Source organism: Pygocentrus nattereri, chromosome 25 (genome assembly GCF_015220715.1).
Source record: "Pygocentrus nattereri isolate fPygNat1 chromosome 25, fPygNat1.pri, whole genome shotgun sequence".
In the NCBI taxonomy this organism is placed as follows: domain Eukaryota; kingdom Metazoa; phylum Chordata; class Actinopteri; order Characiformes; family Serrasalmidae; genus Pygocentrus; species Pygocentrus nattereri.
Window position 1 is genome coordinate 8,211,545 of NC_051235.1, and position 20,842 is coordinate 8,232,386.

Consider the following 20,842-nt stretch of genomic DNA (forward strand, 5'->3'; position numbering starts at 1 on the left):
ATAGTAAGGTGCAATTTACTTCATAATTACAATATAAGTAGATTATACTTTACTTTTATTACCGTTATAAGACAGATGATATAATTTGAACTATCACATAGTAGAATATTTAATTTTATGTGTGCACAAGAACTGCATTTGGCTACTTCTAACTAACTATGCAGCAAAGATACTGTATGTACGTTACAAGTACAGTGGGCTTCCAGAAATAGTGCTTTTAATGTATTGTAAATCATGTGCTTATGGGGCAAATGCACATGCAAAATACAAATGATTACCTTTCTCCTTCAGGCAAACTTAACCATTTCAAAATCGTGGTCACCCTCTTCTCAAATGGCACTTTCCTAAAATGAAAGCAGAAAGGACAAAGAAAAGTCTTGGCAATCTATTTACATATTTTGCCCTCAGTTGAACAGATTTATCTTGATATAGATTTTTCTTGTTGTTGTAATATCTAATTAAAATATACTCACCCATCATACTTTTCATATAAAGTTGGATATTTCCCTTTAATAGGTACATCTGATCCTGGCCAGAAGAACGTGCCAGCTTTCAATTTGTTCTTCATGGCTGTGAACCAGACCTAAAGGACATGATCAGTAACTAGAGTGACCTTCATGACTACACATGTTGAGCACAGCTGTATCTTACTTGCAAGCTAAAGAGTAAAAGTAGGCTATCCTTATGCAATTTCACTGTGTGGTTGCTAGCTTTAAAATGGCCAAACAAATGCAACCAGATGAAGAATTTGACAGTACTGGCCCCAAAAGCAGCCCCAGGGCTGCCGTTTGAGAAGGGTGTGACTAATTTGTAAGTGGGCTCTTACAGACAGACATTCTGGCTCTCTCACATGCAGTTCCTTGATCTCTTTCGCATATTAATGTCCATACTTCCTCACATATCTTTTGTCAAAGTTCAGGGCAGACAGACAGACACAGACAGTCGCTCACACCCAGGGGCAATTTAGCATGTCCAATTGGCCTGACTGCATGTCTTTGGACTGTGGGAGGAAACCGGAGAACACAGAGGAAACCCACACAGACACGGGGAGAACATGCAAACTCCACACAGAGAGGACCCTGGTCGCCCGGCCGGGGAATCGAACCCAGACCCTATCTTGCTGTGAGGCGACAGCGCTAACCACCACACCACTGTGCCGTCCAAAAAATTGTTCATAATTTAAAAAAAATTATTTAATATTCACATCTTACAATTATGCCACTCAGCTTGTCACACCTATGAGGACGCTTCTTCTGTCTGTTGCTTGCAACCAGTAGATTCTGTAGTATCCCTGGACTGTAAAGAGCACTACAACTCCCATAAGTCTCTGGATGAACCTACGTCTCCTTCCTCCTCTGTGTGAGGCAATGCATTCTCCTTTCTATGCTCCACACCGCCTTTCTAATGTCTCACCTCTCTTTATGATTCTCTTGTTCTGGATATCCTGCTTTCTGGTTTTGATCCTGGACTGTGTGTTTGGACCTCTCTTTATGATTCTCCTGTTCTGAATGTCCTGTTTTCTGGTTTTGATCCTGGACTGTGTGTTTGGACCTCAATTTATGATTCTCTTGTTCTGGATGTCCTGTTTTCTGGTTCTGACCCTGGACTGTGTGTCTGAACCTCTCTTTATGATTTTCCTGTTCTGGATGTCCTGTTTTCTGGTTTTGACCCTGGACTGTGTGTCTGAACCTCTCTTTATGATTCTCCTGTTCTGGATGTCCTGTTTTCTGGTTTTGACCCTGGACTGTGTGTCTGGACCTCTCTTTATGATTCTCCTGTTCTGGATGTCCTGTTTTCTGGTTCTGACCCTGGACTGTGTGTCTGAACCTCTCTTTATGATTCTCCTGTTCTGGATGTCCTGTTTTCTGGTTCTGACTCTGGACTGTGTGTCTGAACCTTTCTTTATGATTCTCCTGTTCTGGATGTCCTGTTTTCTGGTTTTGACCCTGGACTGTGTGTCTGGACCTCTCTTTATGATTTTCCTGTTCTGGATGTCCTGTTTTCTGGTTTTGACCCTGGACTGTGTGTCTGGACCTCTCTTTATGATTTTCCTGTTCTGGATGTCCTGTTTTCTGGTTTTGTCCCTGGACTGTGTGTCTGAACCTCTCTTTATGATTCTCCTGTTCTGGATGTCCTGTTTTCTGGTTTAGACCCTGGAGTGTGTCTGAACCTCTCTTTATGATTCTCCTGTTCTGGATGTCCTGTTTTCTGGTTTAGACCCTGGAGTGTGTCTGAACCTCTCTTTATTATTCTCCTGTTCTGGATGTCCCGTTTTCTGGTTCTGACCCTGGACTGTGTGTCTGAACCTCTCTTTATGATTCTCCTGTTCTGGATGTCCTGTTTTCTGGTTTAGACCCTGGAGTGTGTCTGAACCTCTCTTTATGATTCTCCTGTTCTGGATGTCCCGTTTTCTGGTTCTGACCCTGGACTGTGTGTCTGAACCTCTCTTTATGATTCTCCTGTTCTGGATGTCCTGTTTTCTGGTTTAGACCCTGGAGTGTGTCTGAACCTCTCTTTATGATTCTCCTGTTCTGGATGTCCTGTTTTCTGGTTTAGACCCTGGAGTGTGTCTGAACCTCTCTTTATGATTCTCCTGTTCTGGATGTCCCGTTTTCTGGTTTTGTCCCTGGACTGTGTGTCTGGACCTCTCTTTATGATTCTCCTGTTCTGGATGTCCCGTTTTCTGGTTTTGTCCCTGGACTGTGTGTCTGGACCTCTCTTTATGATTCTCCTGTTCTGGATGTCCCGTTTTCTGGTTTTGTCCCTGGACTGTGTGTCTGGACCTCTCTTTATGATTCTCCTGTTCTGGATATCCTGTTTTCTGGTTTTGTCCCTGGACTGTGTGTCTGGACCTCTCTTTATGATTCTCCTGTTCTGGATGTCCTGTTTTCTGGATTTGACCCTGGACTGAGTGTTTGGACCTCTCTTTATGATTCTCCTGTTCTGGATATCCTGTTTTCTGGTTTTGACCCTGGACTGTGTGTCTGGACCTCTCTTTATCATTCTCCTGTTCTGAATGTCCTGTTTTCTGGTTTTGACCTTGGACTGTTTGGACCACGATTGTTGTGTGAACCCCTTAACCTCAAAAAAGTTCTACCTGGGGTTTTTATCTGGCAGCATCTGATTTGTTCTGAGACCTGACATGCATAACAAATTCGCATTTGTTTTTATTTCATATGATGGGCTATCGCTATTGTGCTCGGCTGCCTTCATGCTCAAATCCTTAAATCCATCCCTACATTCATCTCCAGAATGCTCAGGATACTTCTCCAACCAGTTGGATGAGAAGCTCTTAGGCTCTGAAGCCTCTTAGACTTCTTATAGACTCTGAGACTGTAGCAGGGTGTGTTGGTACTTAGCAAAGCTCTCACACTTAGCTACCATTATTTGTTAAAAAGATTTTAACTGGTCTGTGTTAAAATGGAATTTGAATACGTTATATATTTTGCAAGGTCGTGTAAACCTCTTAAAATCCCAGGCTTATTACATACTAGGGCTTATTACTCAGCAACTACAGCGACTTCAATGCAAACCTCTTGACCTTTTTCTAGTTTACAGAAATGTGTAATAACACTTTGGGACTGCTGGGCCTTAAGGGTTCATTTGTGTTTATTCATTAAAGTTTAATACTGAGCACTTGAGCAGCATTTTGGGTGGGACAGTGATAAAAGTGGGTGCCACTGCTGTATTGCTTGTTGCTGTTAGCTCTTTTTAACTGGTCTACATTTGTTCTCTGTAATTGGACTGTGCCTCATTAGAGTAGGCTCACCAGTTCAGTTGAACGCTGGCAACAAATGATCAGAACTTACCAGCTTCAGTCTTTACTCCTCTGAAGGCTAAAATAAAGTGATAGAACGAAACATAATGTGACAGAATATCAAATTGTATTTGTATAGGTTATAATTTACTTACAATGATTGGCTTTACATAAATTACGTGAATTTTAGTGGCTGTGTAAACAGACATTTAAAAATACCCGCACTTCTAAAAACTCTCACGCTAACAAAAATGCAGAAGTTGGCAGCCTTGGTGCATTTTCATCATGCAAACTGCTCAACTCACAGGACCAGATGTTAACAAGGACCAGATGTTAACAAGTTTCTTGTTAACCAGATGTTCACAAGAAATCCTGGAAAGAACAATGAGAACAGTTGGGGCTAAACATGGGAGGGAATGTTGACTTTCTCAACATTCAGCTCAATGCTTCTTGAAGATGGAGCTCAGAATAAGGGATGACTGTGTGCTTGTCCACACTGTCCACTAGACCACAAGCCTGTCGTTAAGCCCATGGATGTAAAGTAAGTTAGCATGGCTAAGAACCCCCCCCAAAAGCTTGAAATAATCCTGCAGATCTCATGAAGGGAAAACCAGTTCCATTAGCTAATCATAGCATTGGGTCAGCTATCTCATTTTGCTTGTGTTATCAATTGCCGAGGGTTAGAGGGAGCGTATTCTTGTTTGTGGCGGTTTTCTTTGCTATCTAGCACCAAAAGTCCTTAGACGGGTATTCTCATTATGAGGTCATAATGAGTCAATTGTGAGCTATTGATTGTAAATTCAGTGACAGTTTTTATTTTACTTTTTAAATTGAATAATAAATCAAGTTTGTGGCATGCCAGTCAATGTAACAGTGCAGACCGTCACACAGCTGTATTTAATAAATCAATTAAACATGCCTATGGGAAAATCTTAATTACAAACAAAAAAGAGTAATGTGGGAATTCCGTGAATGACATGTGTTGAGGAACTTTCTGTTCTAACAAGACATTCCCATCTTTTGTCCATATGTCCATAGCAACAGTGAGGTTCATAAAAACGCCGCACCAGATTTACAATGATGGGAACAGCAAACAGCGTGGACGTTTGCTCGAAAGGATTATTGGCACAGCTGCACTATTATGTGATCTAAATATGGCGGTACTGATTCATAAAACAAGACAATCCTGAAAAAATTAACACCTGGTGCTGATTTTGATGATGCTGATGAGGATTAAACTATATTTTCTACAATGTTCCCAAACATGTTCAGTCCCACATGCAACAAGTCACATGTATACACACTCAGCTGATTAACTGATATACTTAAAAGATCTGTTTGGATCTGTTTGGATGGAGCAGCATGTTACATTTTCTAATGGCTGTTGTATCAATACAGAGGAGAAAGAAGATTTCAGATTGGTAGATTTAACCATCAATATGTTTACAACAGCCTCTTCCTCCTGCCTCAAATTCTGTGTTTGGCAAACCCTCCTCATGTGAGTGGAAACTGGGTTTGGAAGATTAATTCGTTTGCAGTGGTTTTCGTTGCCGTTTTTCATAGTATTTTTCAATTTACAACTGATTTTGCAAACAAATTGATGATTTACACGTGTGAAAATGACACATTTACTAGTAAAAATGTATTTGAAGTAAAAACTGAATTTTTATTTGATGAAATTGAATATCTAATTTTAGACTAGGCAAATCTAAATCCTTATATCAAGAAGGAAATATTTATATACTAGTTGAAATGCTGCTGAGATAAAATAAAAGCTAAACTAGAAATAAAACCCAAGAGAGCTTGTTATTTTAAGTGGAATTTTTGCATGTTAATTGAATCCAATTTAAACTGTAATTTTTATTCTAATAAAAAATACCATTAAGGTTTAATTTACGTAAAAATGATGACCATTAGTATTATGAGTAGTATTATTGAATTGAGAAATTGAATCTTATATCCTGAACTATAATTCTTACATTTAAAATTTTAATTTAAAGAACGTTTAAGATCATTAAGTTATCATTTTAACACATCTTTTTTATGGCAACACGTGTTCTGACAAAGAAACTTTGCATCTTAATTAGAAAATAAAGCATCTTCATCAAACAGTTCCCTATTATTTGTCATTTATTGGTTTCTTTTGGGAGGCAACTGGATCTTCACTTGTTGTGGGCCTTTACCCCACACAGTGTGACAACTTACCCACTGATGAGGAAACTATAAGTCTGTATTGAAATGAGATATAAATGAGACTTCATTCTTCCATTTGTCATGCATTTTCTAACACTCTGGACTTCTGACACCACCCTATATAAAAGATTGTGAAAAGGTGCCCAGTCTCCCATAAACGTAGTTATGCAAGAAATATGTATCAAAAGTTAAAGCAGTACTTCATTCAGAAAAACAGACAACAGCTTAAAGAGCCACTATAAGAGGCATGAAGAACGCCCTCGGCTTTAGGGGCCCTTGGCTTCATCACACAGCCGCAGCCTGTCGACACAACAGCAGTCTGCAGCCCGCAAAGCCTGTCATTTGCAGAGGCAAAGTCGTGGGTTATTTTGAGACATCTTTATGTGGGGTGGTGACGGCTGCACCCTAGTCTCTGATGTCATCACGGAAGATAAGGACGTTGCACAAGATTGTGGAAAGTTAATTACAGTATATAAACTCAATCAAAGAGCAATAATTAGACTTCCCACTTGGCAGTTCGTCCCTTTTTAACATGTAAGATATTACAGTAAGTTCCTCATCAAAGCATCAAGCAATTTATGGACCACTGTACTGAATTAAAACGAATAATTAACGAGTTAATTATTAAATATAGCTAAATATACATAGAAGCATTATTTAAAGGGTGCGTTCTGTTATGAGGTGTAATAATACTTCCATATTTTCATGTCACTACAGAAACACAAAGACTTTTAGTCCATAGGCAGAGCCATAAGTGAGACTGGCCACATGGTGAACAGTTAGATCTAGTGTTGCAATACAGATACAGAACCTGGCACTTGCACTAAAACGCAGTCTCAGTATCGGTACCAATACCTATGACCGACACTGGCGTGTAAATCACAACAGCACACAGAACAGACAACATGTCAGCGGTGTGGGACGACGAGCAGCAGTAACGATGCTCATGGCAGGATTTGTAAAGGCAGTTTTTGGTGTTAAGAACATGCTGACCTGAGCGGCAGAGACGCTTCTTTCAGTAGTCACTCGTCTGCGGCTGTGTGGTTACTTAAAGTCTGAGTTTAACTTATTGAGAGATTGGTAATGACAGCCTCAGCCTGGATTTAACCTTTAGCGCAGCAGCCTTCTAACCAGGCCTGTGCTAATAAATATAATCCAATGAGTAAATGCCATCTAGGCAAGCCGCGTGTGTTATTTGTGACAAAGAACACAGATTGTATAAGTATCGGGAGATATAGACGAGTTAGGTTAGATAGAGTTGGTATCAGCATTGGCTGAAGCTAAAGGATCAGGTATCGGTGTTGGAATCGGAAGGGAAAAAGTGGTATCGGTGCATCTCTAGTTAGATCCCATTGTTGTAGGTGCCAAAACCTAGAAATCAGTGTGTTAAGAATTATAACCACTGAAAAACATATTTTCTGCAATTAGGTAAACACTTTTCTGTTTCACTGAAAAACACTATGATTTTGATGTGTGTACAGCAGTTCAAAGCTGCGTTTGTTAGTCATGTACTGACTTCGAGTTATGCTCAAAATGAGCTAAATACCAAGACAATAATAGCACTATGTTTTGGTAGTGAGAAAATGGAATGTTCAATCATTTATGGTAATAAGCCAATCATAATTAAGGTAGAGGGTCACTCAAAGCAAGAGGATTTTAGTCTCAAAATTCAAATCAGTTAAAGGTCCAAATTGTGTTGTGAACTCTGACAGAACTTATCAATCGATAAATCAATCAATCATCCTAAGGCTAGAAAGAACTGCTTAAACAGCCTCTATAAGAGTATAATAACACAGTGCTACCAAGCTGAGATGGTAAAGGCCTGCAGATCCTTCCTCCAAGGCATGTGAAGCACCACCACATCTTTTTCGAATTTTAGTTGATGCAATGTCACTGGGCAGCTCATGCACTTGCAGTACAGCATTAACTGCCAACTTCTTTAAATCAGCTAACAGACACTCTGCATAAAGCTGAGTGATGGGGGTGTGAAATGGAGGGTTATCCTACCCAAACAAAGAGTGGGATAACAATTATATTCTGTTGACTTTGCTATTGCTGGGGATCAAATCAGCCAATGGGATCAATGATAGGGCCGATAACATGAGCGCCCTTTTACGTTTATTTAGATGTTTTCCTCGACCCAAAATCAAAGTCTAAGTATTTTCATACGTGCTACAGAGTGCGGAAGGATGTTATGTTTAGCTGTGTCATGCAGTACACGTGTCTGGAAACATATGTACTCGTTATGTCTCTCTATCCATTTCTTCAGGATTCATTCATTGAGATTTTTTGAGCTGTATGCACTACTAACTACAAATTGTACACACTTCTGTCTTTGGATTCTTTGAGGAAAGAAACTGCCAATAATAAAAAAAAACTGATGTTGAACATTGTTTGGAGCTTTTTTGCCTTCTTTTCACATGCTCTTGTAAAAAGGCAAAACACTTGAGGCTGTGTGTCATCATAAATAACATCACGGGCAATTTACTACAACCAAATCGCACGTGATATTAATCACCATAACCGCACTCCCGCTCATGCTGGATTGGTAAATGGAAACCAGATGTTTGAGGGAACATCAGCTGGACATCAATTCATCTGTGGTGGCATTGCTAATTAAAAACCCCAGAGCCAAAATTAGAACGCAGGCAGCTCTCTTGGCTTATTAAAGGAACAGGGGGCAGAAGATCTACAGCACATCCATTTCATTTTCCTCATCTTATAATCTCATGCAAATCTATGTGTAAATGAAGACCTAGGCCACTGAGAACCACCATGACGTTTGGGCTCTGAAGTCAAAATGCTAACTTTGTTAGTCTATAATTGTGGTTGGTTGGTGTACTGGGTAACACCATTGCCTTCTACGCTGTAGACTGGGGTTCAATCCCCTGCCTGGGTAAACACCCTATACTACGCCAATAAGAGTCCTTGGGCAAGACTCCTAACACTGCCTTCGTCTACCTGTGTAAAACGATCAAATTGTAAGTCGCTCTGGATAAGAGCGTCAGCCAAATGCCATAAAAATAATGATTTACTTATAAATAATTATAATTATATAATTACTAATTGTAAGCTGGCCTTTTTCTGTCCTTTTTCCCAGCACTTTGTATCTTGTGGAAAAGCTTTCATTTGGTGTTTTCTTCACTTTATAGAAAGGATGGGAAAAATGAAGAGTGTAAAGCGGTGTGAATACCCCTGGTCAGTGTAGATACGTTGACACATTCTCCACAGTAAACATATATAGCACTATTTTACAATGGATGGTTAGCTGAATTGAACATATTGGAAAACATAAAACATAAAGCAGCATATTAAAATGGGCTATAACCTTTGTATTTGCTACCTGTTATGCTTTATTTCCTCCCCGTCCAACATGTCAGCAAATAAACCATGATCAATGAATTAATTACATTCAAATGTGCAGGAACGTGTGCAAAAACATCTGTAGAGAATGTGTTGATGTATTTTCAGCTAGAAAATAAATAAAATGTCGTTTGACCGGGGGTGCACAAACTTTCGCACACAACTGCAGTATGTGTTCACTGTATAAAAAATCTTTTCTAAATCTGTGCATGTGAGGTTAATACGTGAATTTGATGTAGTCTGAAAAGCTCTTGCCAAATCAGTCCTGGGACCACTAAATGATGATTTCAGGCTTAACACACTGAAAACACACCATATTTTACTGTGTTCTTTTTTCTCCATACTCAGTCATGCTGCTTCTTTCCATTAAAAAAATAATAAATTACATAGTTACACTCCTGTTCACTCCTGTTCACTCCTGTCCACAAAGTACATCTGCGTTCTTTGTCCATTTTATCAGCGCCACTTACCATATAGGTGCACTTTAGTCCAGACTGTAGTCCATCTGTTACTCTGCATACTTTATTACCCCCTTTTACCCTGTTCTTCAGTGGTCAGGACCAGCACAGAGCAGGTATTATTTGGGTGGTGGGAGCCACCAACTAAAAGCATCCAGATAACAGTACCCTGTCAGCAGTGTAATGTGACCACTGATGAAGGACTAGAGGACCGTGCAGCAACTGATGAGCTACTGTGTCTGACTACAAGGGAAACTTACAAGGTAGGAGTGTCTAATAGAGTGGACAGTAGTGGACACAGTGTTTAAGTTCGTGCCAGCGCAACACACGCTTACACACCACATACTAGGTCAATGTTACTGCAGCGCTGAGGATGATCCATGACCCAAATAATACCTACTCTGTGGGGGTCCTGACTATTAAAGAACAGGGAGAAATGTGGCTAATAAATAATGTAGAGAAATAAATGGACTATTTGATTTGTTATTGCCTCAGATTATGTAAATTAACACTCTTAAAGCTACACTGTGTATTGTATAATGTTTGCATTTGAGACTTAAACACTGAGCCCGACCTTGTTTTAGAGCCTGTGCATGTGACGTTAAACAATAAACACGTACGTTGTTGTCTGAAAAACTCCAACCACTGACTTTGGAAACATTATTACAGGCTTTGTAGCGTGACTCACAGCAGACTCATGTCATATTTTACTGTATAGTACTGCTTCAACTTTTATATTGTTGGTTCTGAACAATAAATACAATATTAAGTGTATTTGATAACTGCGTAGTTAACAATACATGCAACAACGTAACTATTGGTTAAGTAGTCACCGTTGTGGACGGATCACAGTAGTACATCATATGTAAATACACATGTATCAACTTTCATTTTCACTCTTGTATTTGCACACATTAAACAGGAGGTGTGGAATTAGATGGACAGCAGTTGGACATATATATAAAAGTAACATTTCTAAAATTAATTAATACATACGTATTATACTACCCCCAAAAATGTCTGGATTACCATTTTGTAATTTCACTGTATCTACATAACAACTACAATGGAACTGTCTACTTTTTTTAAAGGGCCAATTCATCCACACTTGGACATCTGCTGTTGCTGTAAATACCATTACAGAATGGTATAAAGGCAGAACTTTGGTAACCATGTCACAACACAAGCACACTACCACACTAAATGTTAGGAAAGCTGGCATTTCCTGTGCAGATGCAGTGTACACTGGTTGTAATTACACATGTAATTACATAATACAATGTGCTGTTACCACAATCAACACACACTGATTCATATGTGTATTTACATAAGCTGTACTACTGTAATCTACCTGTAACAGTAAGTACATCATCAGTAGCTCCATAGGTGTTGTATGCATTGTTGATGTGTAATGAGTTATTAGAGACAACAGTGGACCGAAGAGCATCTTTTGATGGGAATCCCGCTGTTTATTTGAATACGTATGCATAATAAATATGAATAAGTCAGAGTGGCTTGATGCAAAATGCTCAATTTTAGAGAAGCTCACAGTATAAGAACTGTTTACAGTGGTGGTGATGGGAACCAGACGTCTGAAGGGTTTAATGTCTTTAAAAGTTCCTTCATAGTTATTATATGAAATTGAAAGAACGTTGCCTGATGTCTTGTTCCGAGAAAAGGTTTTTTGCCTTGAAAGTAATGTCCATGCATTGTGGACAGGGGCATGCAGGTTGTTGTAAGGCAAAATAAAACAAAGCTTTCTTTTCAGATTTACTACGATATTTCCAATACCAGCATTACACATAAAACTCAGAAGACACATATGACATCACTGGCGGTTTTGGATAGTAAATAAAATGTGTTGTAGATATTCTGAACCTAGGGGGCAGTGAGCACACTTGCCCGGAGTGGTGGGCAGCCCTATCCACGGCGCCCGGGGAGCAGTTGGGGGTTAGGTGTCTTGCTCAAGGACACCTCAGTCATGGACTGTCGGCCCTGGGGATTGAACCGGCAACCTTCCGGTCACAGGGCCAGCTCCCTAACCTCCAGCCTATGACTGCCCTAAAGAATGAATTATGCAGACATCTCAGTGGAACAGAATGGAATAGAGTTTCTTCTACTGTTGTTCAACTTTAACATCTGTCTGTATAGAACTCTGAGCTGCCACTACTATGAAACGTGTTCTATGAATAAAGTTATTACTATAATTAATGTTACTCCAATATGCTACAGCAATAGTAAACAAATAGACTTCCCATTCTCACATATTTACTGGTTCTTTTCAAATATACTTACAGGTTCACCCTGGTACCAAGCGGGGTTAAACTTCTCATTGTCTTTCAAACTGAAGCTGGCATTGCGCTTAACATCATACATCTTATTGTCCACAATTCCATGTGACTCTGGATACAGACCCTGTGAACAATATCACAAAAGACCATTATTCAGGCCACTCATCCTGGCTTGAGCTTTCTGGCCTTGGCTTTGCTCCAGCCCCTTGTAACAGTCCACACTATTGTCTTTGATGTTGGGGTGTGTGTCTTTATATAGTCCTCTGCTGTTCTTTATGAAGCTAGTTCAATATCAGTGTAGTTAGCATTACATCATATCAGTCATTTTCGAAGTTCTGTCGAATTCCTTGTGTTCTTGTGTTCTAGTCTGTATTCTGTGGTCAAGTGTTCTCCTGTTTTGACCTTCTCAGCCTCATTCTTGGTTTCTGATGATGGATTTGCCTTGGTTAACTCTGACTGAATGTGTTTTGACCACGAATCCTGGAAAAGCCTAAATAAACAGCAATTACACCCAACTAGTCTGTTTTTTTTATTTGTTATGGGAGAAGTACAATAAAGCTCGTGGTAGAAAACATTCCTTCCTTCCTGACGAAGGAGAACTCCCTAGTGATAAAAGAACAAACTTTGGAAGCTCCGAGGCTCAGAAAGGGACCCAACCTTCCTGGACTTGCGCGGGACAATGAAATTACAGGAAAAAGTAAATAAATGCTATGTGAGATAAGAGCTGGTAAGTTTCTCTTTCTCTTATGTGTACTTCCTATAGCAGTGAATCTAAGCAGATTATCATTGCTGTCAAGACAGAATCTGATATGCCATTTCAGATTGGCTCAGGGCCATGAAATAGGTTCAAGTGTTATGAAAGACAAGAAGTTCATTTACAATTGGACCGACAAATGGCACCTTGGGATACATCACTAGCCACTCGGAAGGGATTAGAATACAATTAAGCCACAACTTCTTAACGCACAGCACTAAAATCAAGCGCATTCTAATCAGAGCCCAATTTTATCTTGTGAAAGAGAATTCCAGATGGACAAATGTGGACAGTCCTAAGCAACGTTCAAGCTATTCTCTACCACATACTTACTGTTACAATGGTGTAATGATTGGGGAAGGTCTTTGTAGGATAGGCAGGACGCATGTATGCTGTAGAAGTTCCGCATGATCCTGAAAACGTAAAAGTGCAGAAAAAACTCAACTTACATAATAAAATCACAATAAAGTCATTCTCAGCTTATACTTTGCACCAATAAGACAAAATATTACGCCTAACATGCTGTTGGTCAAACAACTCCAGCTTGCTGAGCTCTTTACAACATCTCTGAAGGTGCCCTGTGGTATCTGGCAGCAAGATCCTTTAAGTCCTGTAAGAAGCAAAGTGGATCCTACGGATGCTCGATCAGATTGAGATCGGGCTAATTTGGAAGCCAGGGCAACACCTTGAACTGTTTCTGAACAATGCTATGTAAATCAACCAATCAATCAATTTATCTATCCATCCATCCATCCATGTTAGCAGTGTGGCAGTTCGCATCCTGCTGAAAGAGGCCACTGCAACTGGGGAACGCCACTGGTTCGCAACGGTGTTTAGGTAGGTGGCACGTGTGAAATTGACATCCACATGAACGCCCAGACTTGGAGTTTCCCAACAGAACATTGACAGAGCATCACTCTCCTGGTGTATCCTGGTGCCATCACTTCCTCAGTTAAGTGGTGCGCATGTATCCAGCCGTCCATCTGATGTAAAAGAAAGCAGGACTTGTCAGACCTTCTTCCGCTGCTCCAAGGTCCAGTTCTGAAGCAGGAATGCCCTTTTAGGTGCTTTTGATGGCACCCAGGTGTTAGCATGGACACTTCTAGTTGGCTCCATATGTGGCAGGGTGCAAATGTAGTGACACATTCCTTCGTTAATCATCATTAAAAATGTCTGTGACTTGTTACACAGTAATCTTTTTGTCAGGAAATACTTTGTTGACTTCATGCATCAGTCTTTGGCACCCAATACCTAGTCGCCAGTTTGTGGTTTGTCCCTTCTCGGACCACGGTCAGTAGGTACTGGTAGCAAGCTTTGCTGTTTCGGAGATGTTCATAGTCTTCTATCCATCATGATTTCACCATAGTCAAAATCACTCAACTCTTCAAGCCTGCCAGTTTCTCCTGGAGCCAACATGTCAATTACGAAACCTGATTGTTTACCATCTATTATATCCCAGACCTTTTTATGCGCCGTTATTACGAGATAGGCAACATTATTTGCTTCATCTCTAGGAGGTCATAATGTTTTGGCTCATCAATGTATACTGAGCACTAAACAGTTCCAGCCAGCTGTGTTTAGATAAAGCTTAGTCTTAGACTACAACTTTCAAGTGGAGAACATCCACTAACAGGGCAGCCTAATCTAGAACTAGGTAAAATGATTTCAGCGAAACCTCTGAGACACAATCAATCAATAACACTTACTTAATTTTTTGATGGTTGGAAGAAGGCCAATATAGGATTCCAAGTATCCCGCTCTGAAGCCATCCAGAGATACCAGGATTAGTGGCGATTTGGAAAAGCTGTCAAAACAAAGAAAAGCACTCAAGAATCACTGCTTCACCTTCCACTCATTCAATTTGATTTTAAACATTTTTATTGTACCAATGCACTGAATCTATAATACTAGAGGTGGACAATATGGCAGAAATATAACATGACAGTACTTCAAGATATTTTCTCGTTACGTGATATGGATCGCAGTATTATATTTTTCAAAGACTTTGACAATGTGACCAGTACTGCCACATTTCAAAATCCTATCAAACACCATGAATGCAGTGATTTTCCTGATGAGATGATGCTGATTTCTACTGAATATTTATGGTATGCCTAGAAAATAATGTAACGTGATGTCATTTATCATGATAACAATAAACACTGCTCACTCCTATATGATACCCTTTTTATTATCCAACTCTCAAAGAGTGTAATACTGTTTTATTTTCTATGTAAAATTACTGATCAAAAGTGTTAAACTACTTTGTCACTATTATCTTGATCTGTGATCTTTATAAAACTGAAAATTCTGATCCTAAAATCCGACTGGCTGATTGGCAATCGTTGTGTAAGGTCTTGCCGAGCCTTGTCCGTGTCTTTCTTTGTTTCTGCCTTTGTTTCTTTGTTTTCCTGTACTATGTGTCTTTGTTTAGGTCTGCCGTATGCCTTTGTTTTCTAGCCCACGTGCTTGTGTTGTTGTATTAGCTCCTCCCCTGTCCTGCTCGGTCTTCAGCCCACACCTGTTTCTTGTTTCTGGCTCCACCCATGTAAAGTGTGCTGAGCTGTCCTTTGTCTTGTGTGTTTGTGTATCTAACCCACTGTTTCTCTTGTTCCTCCGCCAGAATTACTGTTATACACTTGGGCTCTTTGTTCTTGGGCCCAGTTCGTCCTCCCCTGCTCTTTGTTAGTGTCTTCAGATCCATGCTTATAGTTCTCCGTTTCAAGTTTATGTTCAAGTAAATTTTTATACTATATCATTTTATACTCGTGCTCATTTTTCTGTTTGATTTGGTGTTAATAGTGCTTGGTTGGTTTTCACTGCTTGTATTACTCTAGAATTAATGTTCACTGTTTTTTTTTCAGTTTTGGTCTCGTATGGTTTGGTCAGTTTGGTCTGGTATGATCGTGTTTTCTGTTTCATTCATTTGGCATGGCCACCACAGACACCACACCAAAATTTCTGCCATGTCCTTGTCTTTCACCTTGCTGTGGGGAGGGTATTTGCACCTTTAAGTGGAGAGTTGTTTTGCTAATGGAAATCGATCCAACCAAGCTGCCCCCTCCCCAACCGTGCTCACATTGCCACCCTGCCAAAACTCCCTTCCATAAAACAGAAATAAACGTTCTTTTTGTCATGAAAAACGGAGTCTGTGGATGTGCAAACCAATCACTTAAAAAGGAGGTGTTATGCTATTTTCCATCATTCTAAACATGATACATACAGGGAAACTCCCTTAAACACAGACAAGCACACACCCATCCACAAAAAAGGCAGCACGCAATCTTCCATTTTCATGAAAGGAGCAACATATGGCAACAGGCACAAAAATACCCAGCTTACATCCAGTAACTATCTTGGCATGAAACAAAGGGCACACAGAGAACTAACTGCACACGCCTTAGCGTTAGAAGAAGAATAATGAAAACACCAGTAAGCCTCTAACCTCTTCAAATGACAGACCTATTACATGTTTTCAGTTTCTCAGGAACTTCTCAGTAGATACGGATAGCCACTGGAGAGGATGTAGACTTAAGAACTTCTGATATGAGGACAAATGGCAAATTTCCAAATGGTTGATGGGGCTGTTAGAATTATAATATAGCAGAATTTCAAATATCAAGTTCAAATATCCAAATTAAATATACAAAAGCCTGCATAACCCCAAAACTATAGAATCTAACAACACAAAGTGTGTAATAAAACGTCTTAAGGGCTTAAGGGGTTAACTCTCAATCCTAAGGGGTTAAATGTGTATAATTTAGTGATCGGGATGTAAACAGAGTCATTCAGAGTGGTTTGATGTGAAATCTGGGTGAGAACTTTATTGACTCGGTTTTCTTTACAGTGGTGCTGATAAGAACCAGAAGAGCAAGGTCAACACTGCAAATACAGCCATTTTATTTACTACCCAAAACCACCAGTGAACCTACATGTGCCTTTGAGTTTTTATGTGATAGGCTGATAAAGGTAATCGAGTACATACACAATTTCTTTGCGACTACATTGCATATACTAACCTGCATGATTTTTAAAGGGGTACATGCATATGCCATGGTACATGTATGTGCCAAGATCTTCAATCTTCTATATTAAAAATATCGTAAACAAACTCTGTTATTCTGCAATTTATAAGCACTTCACGTAATAGCTTGTCTGATTAAATACTTCAGACATCTGGTTCCTATCAACACCACTGTGAACAATTCTGAGTCTGTAAGTTTCTCTTGAACAAAGCATTTCATATCAGACCACTCTGAATGTCTTTGTTTAGATTCTGACAATTTACTTATGTACACGTTTGGAAAAACGTATGGAATTCTGCATAAACTGAGTTAAATTAAATGAACACCAGCTGCAGGCTCCTATATAAACTGTCAAAGAAAAACATCATTTTAAGTAGAAAGCTGCATAGGAATGAACTTCTGTGCCCACCCCAGCAGTCCCCAGTATCTGATCCCATCACCCCTCTATCCTCCAACACCGATGTCAAGCTATTATCTCTTTCATTTGACCAACATTGCTTTTTCTGAACATTCTGCATCAATTCTGAGTGATTTATGAACATAAACATGTAATATGGATATTGTTTGAGTAGTCCTACCATGTGGTTATTATACTAGAATATTACACAATACATAGTGAGCATTATTGGGTGTTTATATTAATCATCACAACTCATTAGCAAATACGTTTAATGATTGTTTCTAAACTGTAAATCTAACGAAATGTACAGTTTAAGAATATGCAATAAATCTTTCATGTGTAAAAGTCACCCTTCATTTAGAATTTTACTCTTGGATTGTTAGCAAGTAAATAAAAAATGTAATCAACTTCTAAGACTGAACTTTCTTCAAAAAAGTAAAAGGCCGTAGTAAAGGCACAGGGTGGACACGCTGAAAGGTGTTATGTTTAAATAGTAGTGCTTCTCTGTAAATTTCTATCAAATATATGTTTTCGGCTTTTTTTCAAGTGGCTGAAAATGAATAACTTGTATTTAATTGCTGCTTTCACTGGAAATTAAATAAATGAAAGGGTGGTTTGACGTTTTGCACAGCAGTACAAATTACATTCATCCAAGTGTCCAAACCAAGAGCCATTTAGGAGACCACTGAAATCAGTGTGGTCAGTCTATAATCCCTAAGATCTTAGAGAAATTACTGCAGAGTGTCCAATGAAAAACATGTATCTACAATTTTTGTGATTTTTACTTTTCTGCATCATTTGAGCTCAGCAGCTGACCTTTACAATGTGTGAAAATTTCATTTACATTGAAAGTAAAGGGTGTTTTTGCCCTCTCCTATAAAGTTAGTATTTTGGAGATGAAATATAAGCAACAGGGCACAGGTATTTACATACAATTTGCATGCATACTAAACTTGATCAACTATATCATATTACCCTGCAGGGCATTGTGGTGTCTTGATATCCACACATTCCTCTTCAAGCCATGACTTTTCTCCTATAAAAATAAAAAAGATCATTGCTGAATTAGTCATGCAGAATAGCCAAAATAATTCAGTGCCTTAGAAGTGTCAGCACCCTTGATAAAGACAATGTATAATGAAGCGTCTGTCTGTACAGCATCATGAGGTTTTTGCCTCCTTCAGATTTTTTCTGTTTTTGCATATTTGTCACACTTAATTCAGATCTTCAAACAAAAGACAACCTGAGTAAACACAAAATATAGTTTTTTAACAATCGTTTCATTGAAGGAAAAAAGTTCTTCAACACCACTTGGCCTTGGGCGAAAAAGTAACTGTCCTCTTAGTTACTCAAGCAACCATTTATCTGACAACTGGGATCAACTAAACAAGACATACCCAGAACGGATAACTGCCAGCCCTGGTAAATCTAAACCTCTATTAAGTAGAACAATGAAGTAGACTAAAGGATCTGAACAAGCAGCACCTAGTGCTTGGGAAGGTAAGAAAGGAATTATATCCGTCTGGGAAAGATTACAAAGCCATTTCTAAGGCTCTGGAATTCCAGCAAACCACAGTCATTATCTTCAAATGGAGAAAACCTGGCACAGAAGTACCACAATCCCTCACTTGGCTCAGATAAGGTTAGCGCTAATGATTTCACCATTAGAAAGAGGGCAAAAATAATATCCATGAAAGCCCTGCAAGGCAAAAAAATCACTGCTACCCAAGAATAACATAAAGACTCGATTTGTCTAAAACACATTAATGACTCTAAAGACTTTATAGAATAATGTTCTGTGGACTGATGAATCAAAGATGGAACTTTCTGCAAGGCAATTAGTGTAAAGCTAACAGAGCTTTTCACAATAAGAACATCATACCAAACGGTGGTGGTAGTGTTGGTGCTTTGCTGCTTCAGGGCTTGAGCGAATTGCCATAATAGACAGAGCCATGAATTCTGCTCTTTACCAGAAAGTTCTGCAGGAGAATGTCCAGCCATCTGTTTATGATCCGAAGCTCCAGAGCAGCTGGGTTATGCAGCAAGACAACAATACGAAACATAAGAGCAAGTCCACCTCTGAATGGCTCAAAAGAACCAAAATAAGGGTTTGGAGTGGCCGAGTCAAGGTCCTGACCTCACCTGAGGTCCTGAGATGCTGTGGGAGGACCCCTCATGCTTGAAAGCCATTCAAATGTGGCTAAGTTAAAGCAATTCTGCAAAGAAGAGTGGGCCACAAATGTGAAACATTGATCTCCAGCTATAGGAAATATTAGGTTGCAGTTGCAGTTGCTGTTGTTAAAAGTGGCACAAGCAGTAAAATGAAAGAAAAAAATCTTTTTCACACAGATAGCAAAGGTGTTGCAAAATGTTTTTCCTTTAATAAATGAAACGATCATTTAAACACTGTGTTTTGAGTTAAAGAAGTTAGTGATGTATGTCTGTGTTATTCCTCAGAGGCCCACAAGTCTAGAGTGGCAGGGATGCTTCTAAATGACCTCAAGTGCTTTATCAGGGGGCAGCATAATACAGTGCCATGCCACAAAAATGAGAATGCTAGATGGAGAGCAGCGAGATGGGACGAGTTTTAGGTGTGGTCTTTCTCCCAGAATACTTATTGCATGACTCTGTTTTTGGGGTGCAGAGCTTTGATAGCCATGGTAGTGAGTCTGAATCACTTTTACAGTAACCGACTCTAACTATAGTTCAAATAAAACATTAAGAGCCCAGATCTGGCTTAATCAGACTAAGGTCAATTTAAGGTCATTCCATCTATGTACCTTTCATGTGCCTTTTTTGCTGATAAGTCACAAACAAGTAAACAAATAATATTCCGAAAGGAAGAAGGCACCCCTAAATGGTCAATTGATGATAATTTCCTGATTTTTGTTCTTATTAACAGTCTCAGCAATACACTAGTTTTGGCATTCAGTCAAGAGACAAAGACAATGAGAAGTTCTCAAGTGAAAGTATTCACATGCACGTCACTTGAACTATGATTCAGCCTGAATAAGTATCTGAATAACATCCTCACCTTCACATACGCTCTTGTAGTTTGCACAGCAATTGCCTTTTTCAGTGCAGTCTGCAGCACACGAGCAAAGGCTGTGGGACAAGCTAACCTCCCCACAGCGGAGTTTGGAGCATGTCCATAGTTGACCTGTTGGAAAAATTATGTCAGAGTAAACATGAGTAAAGGCTGAAAGGGAAATCATCTCAGTACAAGGTAAAATCAATCAAAATCTCAGGGCATATGCATGCTGGATACTTATAACATGCGGGAGGTATGGAATGGTATGAAGACCGTTACAGACTGTAATCAGAGGATGGACAGCGCGTTGGACGGTGACACAGAGCGAACCAATGAGTTCAACATCTTCTATAACCGGTTTGACTGCCCTGTTCAGATCTCTACAGCACCTGCATGTCCAGCAGTCACCTCCACACCCTCCCTCTTCTCAGCTCCTGGCACTTCAGTCTCTGTCTGCCTGGACATCAACACCTTATCTTCTCCTATTGATACTCATGCCACCCTCCCAAAGGCTGACAGCACAGACATCACAGCCCCCTCTCACCCCTCTACACACATTAACACATCAGA

At 39.6% G+C, this 20,842-nt stretch overlaps 1 protein-coding gene across 1 annotated transcript in view; it reads right to left on the reverse strand.

The window, feature by feature from the left end:
* The window catches only part of enpp1 (ectonucleotide pyrophosphatase/phosphodiesterase 1), an 86,693-nt gene that overhangs the window by 36,903 nt on the left and 28,948 nt on the right, over positions 1 to 20,842 (reverse strand). Inside the window, exons 4-10 of the mRNA XM_017694607.2 lie at positions 20,276 to 20,401; positions 18,217 to 18,277; positions 14,523 to 14,620; positions 13,150 to 13,229; positions 12,067 to 12,186; positions 474 to 583; positions 279 to 344 (exon numbers count right to left, since the gene is read on the reverse strand). Of these exons, the coding sequence (XP_017550096.2) occupies positions 279 to 344; positions 474 to 583; positions 12,067 to 12,186; positions 13,150 to 13,229; positions 14,523 to 14,620; positions 18,217 to 18,277; positions 20,276 to 20,401 (661 nt within the window). The remainder of the gene's footprint in view (positions 1 to 278; positions 345 to 473; positions 584 to 12,066; positions 12,187 to 13,149; positions 13,230 to 14,522; positions 14,621 to 18,216; positions 18,278 to 20,275; positions 20,402 to 20,842) is intronic.